General features: G+C 39.7%; 1 protein-coding gene across 3 annotated transcripts in view; it reads left to right on the top strand.

Annotated features, from left to right (window-relative positions):
* LOC127521930 (rab GTPase-activating protein 1) overlaps nucleotides 1-5,579 on the top strand; it is a 97,252-nt gene extending 91,673 nt beyond the window's left edge. For all 3 annotated transcript variants that reach the window (XM_051911421.1, XM_051911420.1, XM_051911422.1), the window contains 3 exons: nucleotides 1,055-1,126; nucleotides 3,401-3,598; nucleotides 4,226-5,579. In XM_051911421.1, coding sequence (XP_051767381.1) covers nucleotides 1,055-1,126; nucleotides 3,401-3,598; nucleotides 4,226-4,348 — 393 coding nt within the window. In that variant the 3' untranslated portion in view covers nucleotides 4,349-5,579. The remainder of the gene's footprint in view (nucleotides 1-1,054; nucleotides 1,127-3,400; nucleotides 3,599-4,225) is intronic.
* Nucleotides 5,580-18,414: the final 12,835 nt, after the last annotated feature.

Raw genomic sequence — 18,414 nt, 5'->3', positions numbered from 1 at the left:
AGACGCTGGTTAAGAATAAAACTTGTGTTGAGCACCTGTATTTGATCATTATATTAATGTAGTACACTTGGAGTACAGATATGCTAATTTTTCACATCAAAACTAAATTATACTTTGGGCTTTAACCACTGTGTCATACAGTCAAACCAAAATTTATTCAGACACCTTGAACATTTCATTCATTATTACAGTTTATGCACTATAGTTAAAAAAAAAAAAAAAAAAAAAGGTAATAAAATATGACAAGATCTCAGAGTTAAACTGTGTCAGAAAAAAATAATCTTAATTATGTCAGATAACACTTAAGCAAAACATGATCAGGTCAAAGTGTCTGAATAATTTTTGGTCCCAAATTTTTATCAGTTTTACTGGTAGTCCACTGTATGAAGAATTTTTGGGTATAATATGTCACAGTTTACTCTATTTTGCTATCCTGACTTACATAAATGAACTCTAGTGTCCTGCACCCACTAGTAAAAAAAAATGATATCTAGTGTCTGAATAATTTTTGTTTTGACTGTAGCTCAGATGTAAAACTGAATTTTTCATCAGGAATATTCTGTGGCTGCGTCATCCCTGCTCATTCATTCATTATTAATTTGAGGCTACATCCTCCCTGCTGATGAATGCATGTTTAATGAGGGTGTTCACCAAATTAAGCTATGCTGAGCTGACCGCATTGATCCAACGACAGCCTGCAAAGGACTGATGCCGGGTTGGGAAAGAATGCATGAACCCCATTGATCAAGGTGTCCGATCAGAAATGGATTTACTGTAGGGTGAAAATAAGCTCTTGGTCTGAAATGTCCTTCCGACTTGAGCGGTGTGGTGCAGTTAGTGCACTTACTGTAAGAGGATGCCGGGACTTCATAGATACAGAGGGGAAATGTGATATCCTGTAACAGGAGAGATAGATTGAAAGATTGTATGTTCCAGTCATGATGGTTGACCTTTTACTGTAAGCCTCGTTCTCCCTCCTCTTCTTGAACGGAAAGCATGTGTATTGTGTGAGCCAGTGTTACTGACCCTTGACCTCTGTGTGTTTGTGTTCCAGATCTGCTCTCAGCTCAGCGAGCGACTGGAGAAACAGCAGACGGCCAACAGAGGAGAGCTAGAGAAGATCCGGGTGGGTGATGACACAAACACACATACAGACTGCAGTCTATAGCTTGATGCAGGGATGTATTCATTCAAAAAAAAAAAAAAGCCAGATAATGGCCAATAACTAATATTATTGCTGCACTGCTATTATAAATGTATACAATATTCACACAAACAATTTAATCTAGAATTTAGCATTCTACTGGAATCAGGCATAAAAACATTCTAATGTAGATTTGTTTAAATTAGAAAAAAAACTTAAAGACTACAGGCAAAAACATTGTTTTTGTGTAAATAAGTGTTTTTTCATGCTCTGGTCAATTTTGGGATGTTGGGATATTTGGCTTTTCATAACATGTTGTTTTCTAGACTGGCAGAAAGAAAACATTAACAATACACCTTTAAGTGTTTATTTTATTGCACTTTATCTAAACACAGATTGAGCCAGAAATCTCCACTTTAGTAGAATTTATGTACGCAAGTTTGTGCATATTTAATTACTAAATACCTAATTTGCATATTCAAACAAAACATTTCAGAAAACTTGTAATATAAAAACAATGTTTGCAATTCTTAATGTAATTAATCAGCTTTACTCTATTCACCTGGGGTATCTCACCTAAATTAAATAAGTATATAGAAATGATTGCAGAGATGTTTGCAAAAATAATTTTTAATAATACATTTTTTTGGCTGATTGTACTTTATCATATTACATAGCTATATAAATATATACATTAATTATTATTTAGTTAATATTGATTTTGCAAATATGTATGAGAAAGGATCTCAGAAAAACATGAAACCTGCAATTATGTTGTAAATCAGTTACAATATATTATACTGTTTATCACCACTAAACAGTATTGTATGACATACAATAACATTTGACCACAGAATACTGCGATTGACCAGACAAAATTAAGTATTCCAGATCAATGAGTAACAATACATCAAATAATATCACCATAATCAGACTCTCACAACAATTAAAACAAGTGTAATATTGTCACATGATATGGTCACTGATATACTGTTGTGTTAGTAGCCTGATGTTCAGGTTTCTTTAAAGGGTTAATTCACCCAAAAATGAAAATTCTGTCATTAAGTACTCACCCTCATGTCGTTCCACACCCGTAAGACCTTCGTTTATCTTCAGAACACAAATTAAGATATTTTTTGATGAAATCTGAGAGGTATATGACTTGTCCATAGACAGCAATATAATCAACACTTTCAAGGTCCAGAAAAGTACTAAAGACATCGTTAAAACAGTCGAAGTGACTGCAGTGGTTCATCCTTAATTTTATGAAGCAATGAGAATACTTTTTGTGCGCAAAAACAAAACAAAAATAACAACTTTATTCAACAATATCTTCTCTTCTGTTTCATTCTCATACATTGTTTACGTCCAGCGTCAGCTTTGGCCAATACTGAGCCGGCATTCGAATGTAAATACGGAAGCCTTGACTGTGCTTAGAGAAGAGATTGTTGAATGAAGTCGTTATTTTTGCGCAAAAATTATTCTCGTCGCTTCATAAAATTAAGGTTGAACCACTGCAGTCACGTCGACTGTTTTAACGATGTCTTTAGTACCTTTCTGGACCTTGAAAGTGTTGATTATATTGCTGTCTATGGATGAGTCATATACCTCTCGGATTTCTTCAAAAATATCTTAATTTGTGTTCTTGAAAATGAACGAAGGTCTTACAGGTGTGGAACGACATGAGGGTGAGAAATTAATGACAGAATTTTAATTTTTGGGTGACCCTAACCCTTTGTGCATTTGAGTCGTCAGATTATTCTGATGATAGGTTTGCTAACAATGTTTCAAAGTGTACAAAAATGGCCCTGGTCCTGTGGCACATCTCTCAAGACACGCACATTCACTGACAGTGAAAACATCCTGTTCAGCTCTCTCATGTGAGAGAATTTGATCAGTCAGTTGATTGGCAGTCGTGCCCTTCTGTACTAAACTATTGCTACACTATTGTATTTGATTTTCTTACACAGCTGTTCTAATTAATAATTAGAATCTAGTCTAATAATTACACTTTCTTCCTTTAACTCATTTCGATATGTCATTTATTTGGTAGATAGCCATGTAAAAAGCAAGATAATAATACACGACTTTGCAGCACATTATCGCTTTATCACTAGCACTTTGCTGATTGTCCTGATCACCTGCTGTGGTTTATTTAATGTTAATAACCAGCTGATGCTATAAGCAGAGTTGTAAATTGGCCATTGTCAGGCTTGTAGTGAAGGGTTACGTGGTTTAACGTGTTTGTCTGTACAGATGAAGGTGGAGGGCTGTGAGAAGTGCAGCATTCTCTTCAGTAAGGAGGGCCGACTGAAGGCGCTCAGCGCTCCTAAGGAGGGCAGTGAGGAGGACACGGACGAGGAGAAGGAGGCGCTGAAAAACCAGCTGAGAGAGATGGAGCTGGAGCTCGCGCAGACCAAACTACAGCTGGTGGAGGCCGAGTGCAAGATCCAGGTACCCAAAAAGAGGGCACCTACACATGGATTTAGTTTTCTTCCAGCAAAGTTCTTTCACAGACACAACAGTTTTCAATGTGTTTACTGGCTTTAGGACATTTGAGAATTTTACACTGTCTTATGATTGGACAGTCATACTCTGATTGATTAATCACCCATGAGTTATGTGTCCTTTAAATGACAATTCTGTTCAAAGAGACAGTCAGTACATTTACTTGGACAACAATATTCCAATATTAACCTGATTAAGAAACTACCATGTAAACCGCAATTTCTGATTACCTTAATCCTGCTAAAGTCATACTTGAAGTGAACAAAAATTAAATTAAGACATGTGGAGTATTCCTATTTTAGTGGCATTATAGACATGTACACACCTTAATCACACTATTAATGTTGTGTGGGAGTGTTTGTCGCATTTTGCTTATAAGTATTGAAGAATGCACATACATAGAGCACATGGTCAACGGAGGCTCAAACGTGCTTGCATGATGCATGAGAACCAATCAGGTTTATATATATATATAATATCTCATGTTACTGTCCCTGTAAGTTTATAGATTCACCTGAAGTCACTTTGAATAAAGCGTCAGCTTAATGACCAATAAGAAAATGTCTTCTTTAGGATCTGGAACATCATCTGGGTCTGGCTCTAAACGAAGTCCAAGCAGCCAAAAAGACGTGGTTCAACAGGACATTAAGCTCCATCAAGACTGTGACAGGAGCTCAAGGCAAAGAGAGCGTCTAACAGGACCAGACTGCCAGAGACCGAACACTCCAGCCCCCGTTATCTCCCCTGTCTGGCTCTCACCCCGCAGCTGGAACAATGCGAACAACATGGGTTTTGTCTCTCCTTTTTTCCTTTTGTAAAAACAAAAACTTTACTTCTAGGGTACCAGCGACCCCATTTGAAACACAAGTACTTACTAACTGAAAAAAAAAAGACTTTAACGCTAGTCTTTCTACTACTGATGTTAAACAAAAGACTGGGGTGCGTAGATGACTGAACTGTCTTCTGGGGGATATTAACATTTCTATCTACTGACCTACTCAAGACTACTTGCACAAACACAGTCCGAGTCAACATAAGGTACGAGTGCTGCTGGAAAACTAGCGTGACTTTCGTTATTGTAACAGGAGGGCATATGTGTTGATGGTGTGCATGTGTACGACTGAGGTCTGCTTTTATTGTACTGTGTGTGTTGGCCAATATTGTGGTTCTCCAAGGAAGACTAAAAACAGGAAGTAGACAGGTAGCACACTGTACAGTGAACTTTTAATTAGATTCCTCCTCAAACCACTAGCTGGCGCCCTTCTGATATTAGCAAAAGCAAATGGTATATGATGGGATACTGGCATTGTGAATATGCATAGCCATATGTGACCAGATCTATGAAGGGCTGCTTGTGTAACCGAAAGTTTAAAGGTCCTTTACAGTAGCCGTTGATCATGACTAACAGGAAGCACTTATGCAGTGAGCACACGCTATGATCGGAAAGCACATCTGGAGATAAAAGAACCTGCGGCTGTGTGTGTGTGTGTGTGTGAGTGAGTGAGTGTGAGTAACGAACTCTCTGAGGGGAAGGTCTTTGCACCTTACAGACATATTTATATTGATATCAAGCTTGCTAGAGTTATTGTCATTGTTAAAGAAGGCCCTTGAGGCAACTTAAGACAAATGAGGCCGTTCTAAAAGGCACTGGGTTGTAAATAAAAAAAAAAAAAAGCATATGATTTTTTTTTTTTTTGGATTAATTTTATATTTCAACTATTTGGTAACTGTACTAATGTTGCCTAATTGTACTGTGCTACAGATTATTACTCATGTTTTGCTTTTGTCTTAAATTTCAAACTGCTGTCTCATCATTACATGCCAAATGTACCTTTTACCCAGCATTACATGCGTGTGGACATGGTAATAGTATAGGATGCATTGTGTATACTTCCATGAATTTCAGTATAAACCTCTGAACACGTGTCTCCTGCGGTCTTGTGTCTGTTCTTCATGAATGAGACTCACTGTCACAAAGGTTTGAAATAAGTCATTAAGTTTTGGCATTACTAATTGTTTCCTGGGCTCATTTAACAACATTTTGCTTATATGGTACATTTGCAAAACATCAACATGAACAAAGTTATAGAAATTGAAAAAGAAAAAGAAATAATAATTCAGCTTATGCATGACTTGTTTCACAAAATAAATGGAGGTGGTCAAGAACTGCACTATGAAACATGTTTTCACTTTTAAGTATTAGTAACCTTAATGTCCAAGTCATATCACATTTAAAGCAATTCTCATCAATAATTTAAAGCTGTTTGATCAACTTAATTGGAAGCCAACATGCATGAATATTTACAGCACTAGCTCCAACATACAAGAGTAAGGTATTTTTATTGAGATTACAAATCAAATCAAAATAGGCTAATTTAAGGTTGTGTAGTGTGAGCTTATAAAGTCACCAGATATGCAACTCCCACAATCACCTAATTAATTACCCAAAATACAATTATTTTCATAAAGAAATCCTGTTATTGTTGTGGCACTGGTCATGAATGAATATTTATGAATACATTATGAACATGCTACTTCACTTCCCGCAAGGTTTCTAAGTTTGTATGACTCAATTAACTGCTTTGTACCCTCATTTTATTACACAGAACTGATACTGTAAAGTGTTGTTGTTTCAAAGCTAGACAGAGTATAACAGAATAGAACAGAACAAAAGGGGCGGGGTATCGGGCTATATAAGCGGCCATCTCACCTTGGCAGATTGATTTAATTTGACTGAAGCGACAGCATGAGGCGTCCTGCGAGTAGCACGGCAAAGTACGCAGATACTACACTCATACTGCGTCGTTTGCCTTATTATTAAGGCAAAATGCTACAGGGACAGTCCAATCACGCCGTGCTACGAAGGTGGGGGCGACAGAGCATCCAAACAGAGTGCTAAAAAAGGGCTCGCGACGGATACCCATAGGACAGGATAGCCCGGACAATCGGGGACTGAAAGACACTGTGGTCATCCTCCCAGTCGCATATAGCCTAGGCGCCAGTGGGGTCTAGGCTATATGGAGCACAAAATATTGTCATACCCGGACATGTTCGGGGTCATAACTGAAATTCGTAAGCTGGTCATAATAGTGAGGCTTATACAGAAAGGACCTGCGTCTGTAATGCAGGAACGTCCAGATTATAAAATCTGATAAATGTGGACAGCGAGGGCCAGCCAGCCACTGCACAGATTTCGGCGATGGACACGCCACTGGACCATGCCCAAGAGGAGGCCATGCCTCTCGTGGAATGTGCTCTAACACCTAAAGGGCATTGTAGGCCTAAAGAGGAGTAAGCGAGCACTATAGCGTCGACTATCCACCTGGATAATCTGGGCTTCGTGACCGGAAGACCTTTTGTGCGGCCACCGAAGCAGACGAAAAGCTGTTCCGCCTGACAAAAAGAGGCGAAACGGTTGATGTAGGTCCTCAGGGCCCTGACGGGACTGAGTAGGTTCAACTCCTGATCATCCTGAGAAGGAGGAAGAGCGGAGAGAATGACCATCTGCGCCCTAAAGGGGGTGGATAGGACCTTCGGGACGTATCCATGTCTCGGTTTCAGGACGACTTTGGAGTCGTTAGGCCCAAATTCAAGACAGGAGGGACTCACAGAGAGTGCCTGCAAGTCTCCCACATGCTAAAGCTAGCAGTAAGGCGGTTTTTAGCGATAAGGGTCATAAGTCGGTAGTCTGGATTGGTTCAAAGGGAGGGCCTTTAAGGCCTCTAAGAACCAAGGATAGGTCCCAGGTAGGGACCGTGAAGGGACGAGGAGGATTCAGACTCCTGGACCCTTTCAGGAAGCGAACAACAAGGTTGTTTCTCCCTACTGACTGCCCTGCTACAGGAGCATGGGAGGCCGCTATAGCTGCGACATAGACCTTAAGGGTAGAGGGAGTATGGCCTCTATCCAAGTCTTGAAGGAAGGACAATATCTAGGATATGTCACAAGTAAATGGGTCCTCGCCCCGGGCTGTGCACCAGGCAGCAAAGGCGGACCATTTAAGGGAGTAGAGATGTCTCATTGACGGAGCTCTAGCTTGTGAGATAGTGTTTAAGACGTTCTCTGGAAGGTTTGCAGGCTCCCATTGAGGAACCACACATGAAGATCGCACAGCTCGGGTCTGGGGTGCCGTATCGTCCCTCTCGCTTGAGAGAGGAGGTCTCGTCTCAGAGGAATCGGCCGTGGCTTCATGGGCGATAACTGGGATAGGTCTGAGAACCATGATTGGCTCCTCCGCAGAGGAGTCACCAGGAGAACTTTGTAATCACCCTCCCTGATTCGTCTGATAACCTGGGGAATCAGAGCGATTGGGGGAAAAGCATCGTGGGCCAGCACATCTCTGGTCTTTGAGAAATAGATTGGGCAACAATACTTGTCTTCTGAGGCGAAGAGGTCGACCTCTGCCCTCCTGAAGACATCCCAAATTTTCTGGGGGTGGAGCGACTATTCCTCCGAGGGAAGGTTGTTCCGGGACAACATGTCCGCCCCTGTGTTCAGTACGCCCTTTATATGTGCTGCTCTCAGTGAGAGCAGGTAGTGTTGGGCCCACTCTAGGATGGTTTTCTCTAGAGTGAAGAGGGGCTTCGAAGAGAGCCCGCCCTGGTGATTTATGAAGGACACCACTGTCGTACTGTCTGATCTGACTAAGACATGGTGTCCCACCAGGAGAGGAAGGAAAGTTTGGAGAGCTTGATATACCGCCATCATCTCCAGGCGGTTGATATGAAGCTCGCTTTCCGGGCCGTTCCAAGTGCCGAAGGCCGGACGGCTGTCGCACAGAGCTCCCCAACCCATTTTGGAAGCATCTGTGAAGACGACTTTCCTCTTGTCCATCGTCCCAATTGCCACGCCCTGCTTGAACCTGCTTCACCCAAGGGGCCAGGGTTGCGACGCACGCCTGGTTCACCTTAGAGCGACCATGCTGCCAGGTTTGGGGCGAGACCTGCGGCTTCAGCCAGAACTGCAGTTGGCGCATGCGAAGCAGGCCGAGCTGCAGAGCTAGTGATGCTGAGCTCATGAGACCTAGCATCTTCTGAAATGCTTTAGGCGGCAGAGAAGTTCCGGGCGTAAAAGTTTCCACGAGCTGCTGAATGGCCAGAGATCACTCTGGCGAGACTACGGCCCTCATGCGGGTCGAGTCTAGAATCATCCCCAGGAATGAAACACGTTGGCTGGGAGATAACGAGCTCTTGGAATAAATTGATCCTGAGTTCAAGCACTCTAAGTGGTTGAGGATGATGGATCTGTGTGATATTAGCTCCGTCTCTGACTGGGCCAGAACGAGTCAGTCGTCAAGGAAGTTCAGTATGCGTACGCCCATCTGTTTCAGAGGGGAGAGAGCCGCATCCATGCACTTCGTAAAAGTGATAGCTCGAACAGAAGGACCGTGTATTGATATGCCACCATTTTGAAGGCGAATCTCAAGAATCGTCTGTGATGGGGGGCTATCTGGATGTGAAAATAAGCATCTTTCAGATCCAGGGTAAAGAACCAGTCTCCTGGGCGAATTTGTGAGAAGATCTGCTTCAAAGTGATCATTCTGAATGAGTGCTTTATTAGGGCCCTGTTCAGATGTCTGTGTTCAACATTCTAATTTGTTTTTAACTGTATAATATACTTTTTAACATCTACCTCCACTATTTCCCAGTCTCTACTGTAGTGTCGGTGTCCTAAAGTCCCAGAATGCATTGCGTTGCCGACGTCACATTGGTAAACCTCACGTGATAGGATCTGCTGCTATATAGATAGATAAATATAGGCTAGATTTAGATATCCTGAAACAATCCAGAAAAATTTACAGGAAAAAAATTAAATGTAAATGCTTGAATCAGATTAAAAAATGTGCAGTGCCATGATGCATGTTTACATAGCTTAAATTTTCTTATCTTACAAATGTGCATAATATTTAAAAAAAGCTCTTCTGACACGTCATCAAGGCAAAAATTGCAATAATACTTATTTTCCTGATTTTCACTAGTTCTGAATATGTTTACTGGGCTGGTTTTTTTTGGAATACATGTAATGCATATGCAAACAAATATGTGAATAGGATTGCGACAATTAGGGTTCATAAACAGAACTGAAATCAGATTCATTCCGATTGAGGAAAATTAGAGCATGTAAACATACCTTAATGCATGGGAATATGCACTGGGACCCTATGAATTGGAACGCAGCTCACAAGCTTACTATTACCAAGCTTCTGAACTGCGCTCCAATTCATAGGTTTCCTTAATACTGTATGTCAACCAGCTTCGATAGACTTAACCACTGATCATGTGACAAGTAAACAGTCATAGTGATGGTTGTCCTACAGCATGTATTTTAATATCATTAGGCTTGTTTATAAGCACAGCATGTTAACTCTTTAGATAGCACATGGTCCAGTAAAATTATCACCCTGGGATGATGTGCTAAAGAGGTTTGGGAATCCTGTTACCGGGAGTTACCTGGCATCAGTACAAACCTAAACGTCAACGCTGATGAAACCAAACTCCACAGCTCACTTGACACTCATTAGTGAATTCATCTGGAGGTAAAGAACAGGGGGAACATTGATAGCACTCATTTACCCAGAGCCTGACCAGTTTGTGCTTGAATACCTCGACCCAACCCCAGTGTGCCTCCAACTCTGCCCAGGTTTCGCTGACACAGGAGACAGGCCTGGTGTTATGCTAGCTCAGTCATCGAAAATAGCTTCCAGTGGAGGTGAGGAACAGCTGCAGGAAAAAAAAAAAAAAACTGCAATGGTTTTCCCAGATGAGACGTGCCTAATAAACAGCTGGGATCTCTTACTTTCTGGCAACATGTATTATGTCCACTGTCATGCTCAAATACTTGGTCTTACCTCACCATGGCTCAATGCATGTTAACAGCTCAGAAGAGGCCAGTCATATGGGTGTGTTCCTGGTCCTTCTTCCACCTCAGACCTGACTTTGGTGTGGAAGGATCTCAATGTAAAGCAAGAACTTGACTGTAGGCTACAGTAGAGCTGATTTCTCAGTGAAAGTGTAGAGATGAGGAACAGGAGATGTTTAATCCCACCGGTGACGCAGAGAGTAACCAGACTCCTGTCATTTCATTGGTGCCTGTCATCCAACACCAACATTCCAGGAGTGTTCCATCCACACTGATCCTATCCAACTGTGGGTTACCAGAGACTGACAAGACTAACCCTTTCAAACCCCATAGACCCACACATGTATCACACAGACATCCCTAACTCCTTTATTTGATCCTTTTGAGTTGAGAACACTCAGTCGTTCTTGCAATCCCAAACCAGGGATGAGTGGGCGACAGTTTGTCGTTGTCAAAGAGTTAAAACATCACTGATGTCATCTAATCTCATGGTATTTCATACACTCCAGTCAGCGTTTGATTTACGGGACTGTTTGCTCCTTGCTGGATAAGATTTGAATGGATTTGCATTCTTCAGATCGCTTATTTCAGCCTTACTGCAAGGCAGAAGCTTGTCGCCCTGCTCATATTTACAGACCCATCAATGTTACAGTGCACACTTTACACGACTAATCTCAGACTAGGTGCGACAATTATAAGATCATTCCCATCCCAGACAACTATTATCCCAGAATTACATTTGTACACAAAGTTATGTGACAACATGAACAAATTGTTGTGGAAAAAGGAAAAAATGGAAGAAGAAGGGACCTGTCCCAAATAGCACCCTAAACCCTCACTGTGTTCTGCGTCCATACTTTCATGAAGTAATGCTGCTTTGACTGTCAGTAGCTGGGTTTCCATCCAAACATGAAGCAAATCTTTTAAAAGTTCGCAAAAAAGAAAAAAAGTCAAATGCAAATTAGGTGCGTTTCCATCAAGTTGTTCGAGTGGATGACGGTGGTATTGGTAACCTAGTAACCAACAGTAAATAAAACACTGTGACCGAGCGTTCATGAAGCGTTCGCCTAAACACTTATAAGAAAACAATAAACAAGAGCCGTCTGAACTCTTCTCGACACGCACGGGAGAGGACAACCCCGAAAACCCACGACAGTCCAGTATAAAAGTGCGGCAAGCCCCGAGGGAAAAATGCATTGCACACACACATATACAACATCCAGAATTAATGCATCATAACAGAATCAAAGAAAGTTTTCTGTTACAACACCATCACCGGAAACAGCTGATTATGATTAGTCACATGGGTTTAACGTTCGCTTCGGCAAATGCATTTCCATCTCCCATTATTTGCATTAACTCTTTATCGCACAAGTCAAAAACCACCTCAAGTGAGTGTAAAACTTTTTACACAAATTAAGGGATTTTTATTCGAAATTTGGCGTTTCTGATGTGATACTTCAAAATGCGCATAAAAACAGGGTGATGGAAACATAGCTAGTGGCTCTAAGCTCGGGCTTGGCAGAAGTGCGTATCAAGGGGCGCATATAGCCTGCAAAGGGGAGCTTGTGAGCATCCTTCTGAAACCTAAAATGACAAATGGACTTTGTGGACTTAATGGACAAACACATGCAATGGCTTGCAGTAAGGTTCTCTTCACACAGAACACGTTTTTGCATTCCACTGTGCTGCTTTTACATAGTTTTTTTTAATTTTTTTTTATGTTAACATGCTACCTTCCTGCATACTTCAGGTCTAACCCTGCTCTAACACACCTGCCTGTAATTTTCAGGTATCACTGAACATCTTGATTAGCTGCTTCAGGTGTGTTTAAATGGGGGCAGAGCTGAACTCTGCAGGACAACAACTGCATCCCAATTCAGAGGCTAATCAAAAGGCTAATTGCATATCATAGCTGCGTGACAAATGTTGGCCTAGCTTATCCCAGAATTCTTTTTTTTTTTTTTTTTTTTTTTTTTAATGAGAGAGAGAGAAATTGCCAGATTACAGTACTGGGTTTCAACTCAAATATCTAATGATACAAATGTTTAAAAAAAAAAAAAAGCAATTCATATGTTGACATATCTTACTAAGATGCAATTTTATATAGTTTATACTCTTTGTGTACATAAATGGACCAAGATGAACATATTTACACAAGTTGTGAACCCTGTTTTGCTTCCAAAAAAGTACAAACCAGTACAAACGTTACTGCCGCTCGTTAACGGCAGCTGTCACAGTTGCTAGGCAACAACAGCAATCCTCTGTAGGCTAGACCGTCCCATTTAACAACGCTCAGTCTGACATTCGCAGCCTTTAAAGGATATAGCCTCTGAATTAGGACACAGCTAGTGACTCCTGCACTAGATGGACATGTTTGACCATTGCACTTGTCTTTTGCAGAATCTTGTGCATGAGACAGCATTTTGAAAATGCAACGTTCAACTTTTTAAAAACGTGTCTGTAGGCCTTGCATTTTTTTCATTCCACTACCCTGCGTCTTGCATTTTTAAATACAAAAACACGTTCTTTGAGTATAGCCACTAAGTCCACAAGAACGCAAATGCACATGAAGTGTGCCATTTGAGACAGGGCCAAGCACGTTTAAGAGCTTGCTATCCTTGCTTACCCAGCACTCCTTTGCCCTTCTGTTACACTCTTTCAACTCACAATTGCATTGGCTGTTGCTCATTGCTGCCCTCTGTCTTATCGGAGACAGAGCACATAACCAATAACTGCTACATTTCAACAAGCATGACATTTATATTGTAGCATATTCAACCCCTCTGATCAATAACTGCCACATTCTACCAACTGGGACATCTAGTTAAAAAAATTTGAAACATGAAACTGCCACAAAGCTTCTGTCTTGTAGTGCACTAGACATAAAAAAAAAAAACAAAAAAAAACAGAATGGACACAGGACAAAATACACCACACATCAAAAAGTTTTTATATATTTATTTATTTTTTTTAAAAAAAGTTTACACTTTATAGAGATTTAGCACTTTATTTTAAAAGCATAAATTATGGCAAAAAGACAAACCACCAGTATTTTCACAACTAATAGTTTATAATTTGATACCACGGCTAGCAAACATCTACTGCTGTCATGTTCAAGCACTGCTCGCTCACATAGGTTGTGCACAATCACCACTTCACATTATATTGTTACCCTTTATAATATCTCAAATCTAGATAATTTTTTGTTTATATTTGTCAAGTTACATAAAATTTGTGAAATGGATAACTGAGAATCCCGCAGACTGCTTTCATTCGCAGTCTGACTCAGGAGTATTTACAGAATCATGGAAGAGCTCACAAGCAAGGATTTGCCAATGCTCGTAAGTTACAAATAAAAGTAAATAAACGTAAACAATGGGCATAAGCACCCCCCCTCCAAAAAAACACACACACAAATCACATGAATTTTTTTTCTCTTTTTATCATATAGGTAAATAATTCATATCAGTGTATTTGAATGTGTCTACAAAGATGCAGTTAGCTCTTCTATGAAAGTACATTCTACTATATAAATACATTCCAAACCTAAACATGGCTCTATTGCTGGTTCAATCTACGGGAACTTCAGCATCCCGGCTCACGCGTAAACCAGCTCAAATGACGGCCATCCCCATCTGCCCCGGCTAATATGCAAGGGGAGATCGGAGACGTGGAAAAAACATTCACTTCAGCAATTCATTTTGCAAAGCTTGCTCATTCTGAAACTGGATCTTTATTTCTGTACTTGTATAGCAAGCTCGCAAATTGAATTTCCAGCTTTCCAGTGCCACACACAAGTCCCTTTCCTTTGCGACAGGATAAATATTCCACCACTTAATTCTTTAATAATTAAGAGTCATCAAAAACCGAAGTAGTCTGCTCGTATTCATAAAGCACCAACGTTATAAAGTGTCTCTTATCTAATGGCTATCAATCTATTGCAAAGTGAGAGTACTAAAGGAAAAATGTTAAATAATTTTCTTTTAAAATCAGTTAATCTAGTCATTTACCTATTAAATGAAACAAAAATACATGGTGTTTGGACAAAAGATTTTAAATGAGGTATTGGTTCTGTCAGAGGCAGATTGATTTCAATCTAGATTTCTTTTTAATTTAAGAGCTTTTTTCTACTGTACTGGACGGAGAAAGTGAAGACACTGGGGACTTGAACCTGCATTTCTCACGTGAACACCATGGCTCCAAGATGTCTATAGCACATACATTAACTGCTGCGTCATGGCAGCAGAAGCGGATGCCATATCTGGAAAGTTGCATTTGACATCTACCCGAGTAGAGCCTATGGAAGTCGCGCACAATCTTATGCGTATCGTGGGGCCCCGCCCAGAAACTGTGACATCATACAGGAGTCGCCAAATCGGAAATAAAACTTTTAATGGCTCGCAGGAAATCAAGCCTGGTTTATTTTAATCAGATGTTCTCTTGTGGATCTGAAGCCTCTCTGGGTCTTTTATTAGAATTTTATTTCATCACCTCAACACTTAATTTCACAGGAGATGCAGCTGTGCAAATGTCTTCTCCCATCTTTCCCTACGATAGACCACTGAGATTCAAACCCAGCTGATGAGCTCCGCTCGACTTTGATAAGCAGAATTAAAATCTAAACTGAACAAAGATTTGAGTCCTCACAACATATTTATGAACACCATCTGGCTGTCGATGTCACCTGGGGAAGCAGGCTGGCATGAAGAGAGACATATTTGCACTTCAGGAAAACATTTTGATGCTTTTTAAGCACTGCAGCAAAAATGCAGCTACATCTGATGTTTATAAAGACGGACTATGGCTGCGTTTACACTCGCACAAGAAAAATCAGATTTTTTACTCACATCTGACACACATCGGAATTTATTGCACATGTGTAAACACAAAAATCAAAAGATCCAAATTTTCGCATCCGTTCTGAGCCACTTCCAAATGTGGTTTTAAATCAGATACATATCTGATATCTGGAAATCTGACCTACGTCTAAACACGTAAATCCGATTCCCCTTGGATTTCCCACAAGGCGAGAGCAACAAGTTTGCCAACACAGATAGCTTTTTAATGTTGTATTATGAAGCAGACATGGAGCAACAAAACTTGATTATGAAGCATAGAAACGTGTTTTCAACCTCTGCCTCATGAATCGTATAAATAAAACCGCTCGATCAACCCGATCTCCTGGTAATTCGTATGTATTTTACAAGGTGGTTAATTTGTACGACCTCACTTGTACAAATTTGTAAATTTTTGTTAAATTGTACGTATTTTACGAGTTGCCAAATTCGTATGAATTCGTACGAATGACCTATCCCTAACCCCGCCCCTAAACCTACCCGTCACTGGGGTTTAGACGAATCGTATGAATTTTCTACGAGTGAGGTCGTACGAATTAGCCACCGCGTAAAATACGTACGAATTGGTCGTGAGATAGCGTTGCCTGTACAGACGTGGGTAATTCACAATCTTTCCGCACTACTTTATTACACTTCAAAATTATAGATCTAAACAAACCGTAAATAAAACAAACAAAAATTTCCATTATTTTCTGGTTTATATCCATTCAGTCAGATTTTGTGCCGCAAAAATCTATGACAGCTTATCTACGCTGGCAAGTACTCATGGCCACCCGACTTGAATTATAAAATCATTTTAATAGCATGGCCATTCAAAACCCGAGGGTCAACCATGCCGCATAATAAAGCGATCACCAACAGAATCATTTTGGGTGGGGATTAATGTAAACACAGATATCGGATACCAGTCATGTCTAAAGTGAATGTAAACAGGCGAGAAAAAAAAAAAAAACGGATATGGTAAAAAGATCTGATGTGTGTATTAAGACTTGCAGTGTAAACACAGCCCATATGGCTTTTATGCCGGATTTGTATATTTGGATTAATGAAACACCCCAGTAATATCTTTGTTGACTATGAGACATTGCTTTGAAACATGTAATATTTTACAGCACATTTGTGAGTGTGGAAAATCATATTACTTGGTAATCTTGGTTAAAGTCAACATGTATTGAGATTCTAAACTCACATCTGTAAACAACATTATGTATGTTCAAATGAAATACTGTTTTTCTCCCGCTAATTATTCCTGTTTTGAAAGGAATGTTTTACAGAATGTTTACATCGGGAATTGATTGGATTATGAAAATGAGCGTTACATATAAGCCAGCCAGATGATTAGAGGAGAGGGGTTGAAAAATAAGAGGGATTGTTGACATCAGCAAAAGTCATTGCAGAGGCATTTATTTTATTAAAGTTTGATGAAAAAAACCCAAAAGTGTTAAATTAACATACAGTGATGAATTGTTCATAATCTAGGGAACGTGTGAAAGTAAATCGGGTCAATTTTGATTTCATGTTGACTTTAATCATCGATGAGTTTTATGTTCTGCAAACTGATTAGACAAAGATATCATGGAAGACTTTGAATCGATGTAATGCAAAAATGAAAACATTCTTTGCTACAATTTGTTAGCCCTCTGTTTTACTAACTCAATATAACGTTAACTGTGTTAACACCCAGTTGTGAGTCTTTTGAACTGCATAATGCTGGTGTGGTGTCAGATCGTGGAAAGGGGCTTGTGTGTTTGACGATCATTCATAAAGCTCAAAGAAAAATAAAGGCCATCTAATGTTTTGTCTTTTGATGAGCTTTTCTCTCAAATCTCTATCTATTGCATTCCCATACAAAACTTACCCATACAAGACTTACCAGCTCTAATTCAAAACTGACCGAAGTCTCGTCTGGTTGGGGAACAGAAAAATGAATTTGTTTTCAAAAATGTTCCAAAAAATTAAAAACGAAAAGTACATTATGAGAAACAAATGTGTTTAAACTGTAACTATCATATGATGCATGTTGTACTATTGCTTTTATTGAACTATACTGTACTATTACTATTTGGTAGTATTTCTGTGATTATATCCCATCTTTTCCTATTTGAAAGCTACAATATTTCGCATTCAAACACAACAGCTAAAATATGACTAAATACATGGGGAAATTTTTATAAGGGGACACATTCAGTATACAGTATATGTGAGCTGGGTGGTAAAGTATATCAGTTGTGTCCTGTTGTTGTGAAATCCAATTTTTTTTGCCTTATACATTTGGGTTTTGGTGAGAAATTTTAACATTCAATTGGTTACTGAAAGCACAGTAAAATATCAAACTATTTTGACATACAAACATCAATACATTCCTAGTGATATTGGTTGAATTATCTACTCTTATACATGTGAAGCTAACAAGTGAATTTTTATATAAAAAATTACTTTCGTTACTTAACAATAAGCATTCAGACTACAGTCCTGACAGTAAGATGGTTCTTTAAATAGCTTCAAATCTAAATATAGCACAGATAAAATTATATCATCAAGCTTATTCCCCATTACTGTGCTCTGTGATTGGTATCTGGGAGTATCTTTTGAGTGCTGTTATTAATTAGTTGGCCTAAAGTTGCGCTACAACAGACCTGCTGAAGAAAAACGCAAAAAAGTAAAAAGCGACTGCTCGCTGCTGCAGTAACCCAAGGCCTGTTTCACAACACGCGCAAGCGGCAGTAAAACATGCGTTGCGCTTTCACACCCACAGCGTTTCTGCTGAACTGCATAGTACTGCAATAGTGATTTCTGGGTTACTAAATTGAGCATCTCTTTTAATAACAACCATAATTTATTAAATAGCTGTTGGGAGTTAGCTACTGAAAATGATTACAAACTTGACCAACGAGAAAATGTATATTACTTTACATCCAAATGAAAATGATTCTACGGAACTGAACCCAAACATAAAGTGTAGCTATAAACCACTTCAATGATCTGGATTCAGTCAGATTTACTGAACAGAAACTCCCGTTTGTGTGCCTGTCACTGTATAAAAGC

This window comes from Ctenopharyngodon idella, chromosome 10, assembly GCF_019924925.1.
Source record: "Ctenopharyngodon idella isolate HZGC_01 chromosome 10, HZGC01, whole genome shotgun sequence".
Lineage (NCBI taxonomy): Eukaryota > Metazoa > Chordata > Actinopteri > Cypriniformes > Xenocyprididae > Ctenopharyngodon > Ctenopharyngodon idella.
This window is presented reverse-complemented; position numbering and strand designations above follow the sequence as displayed.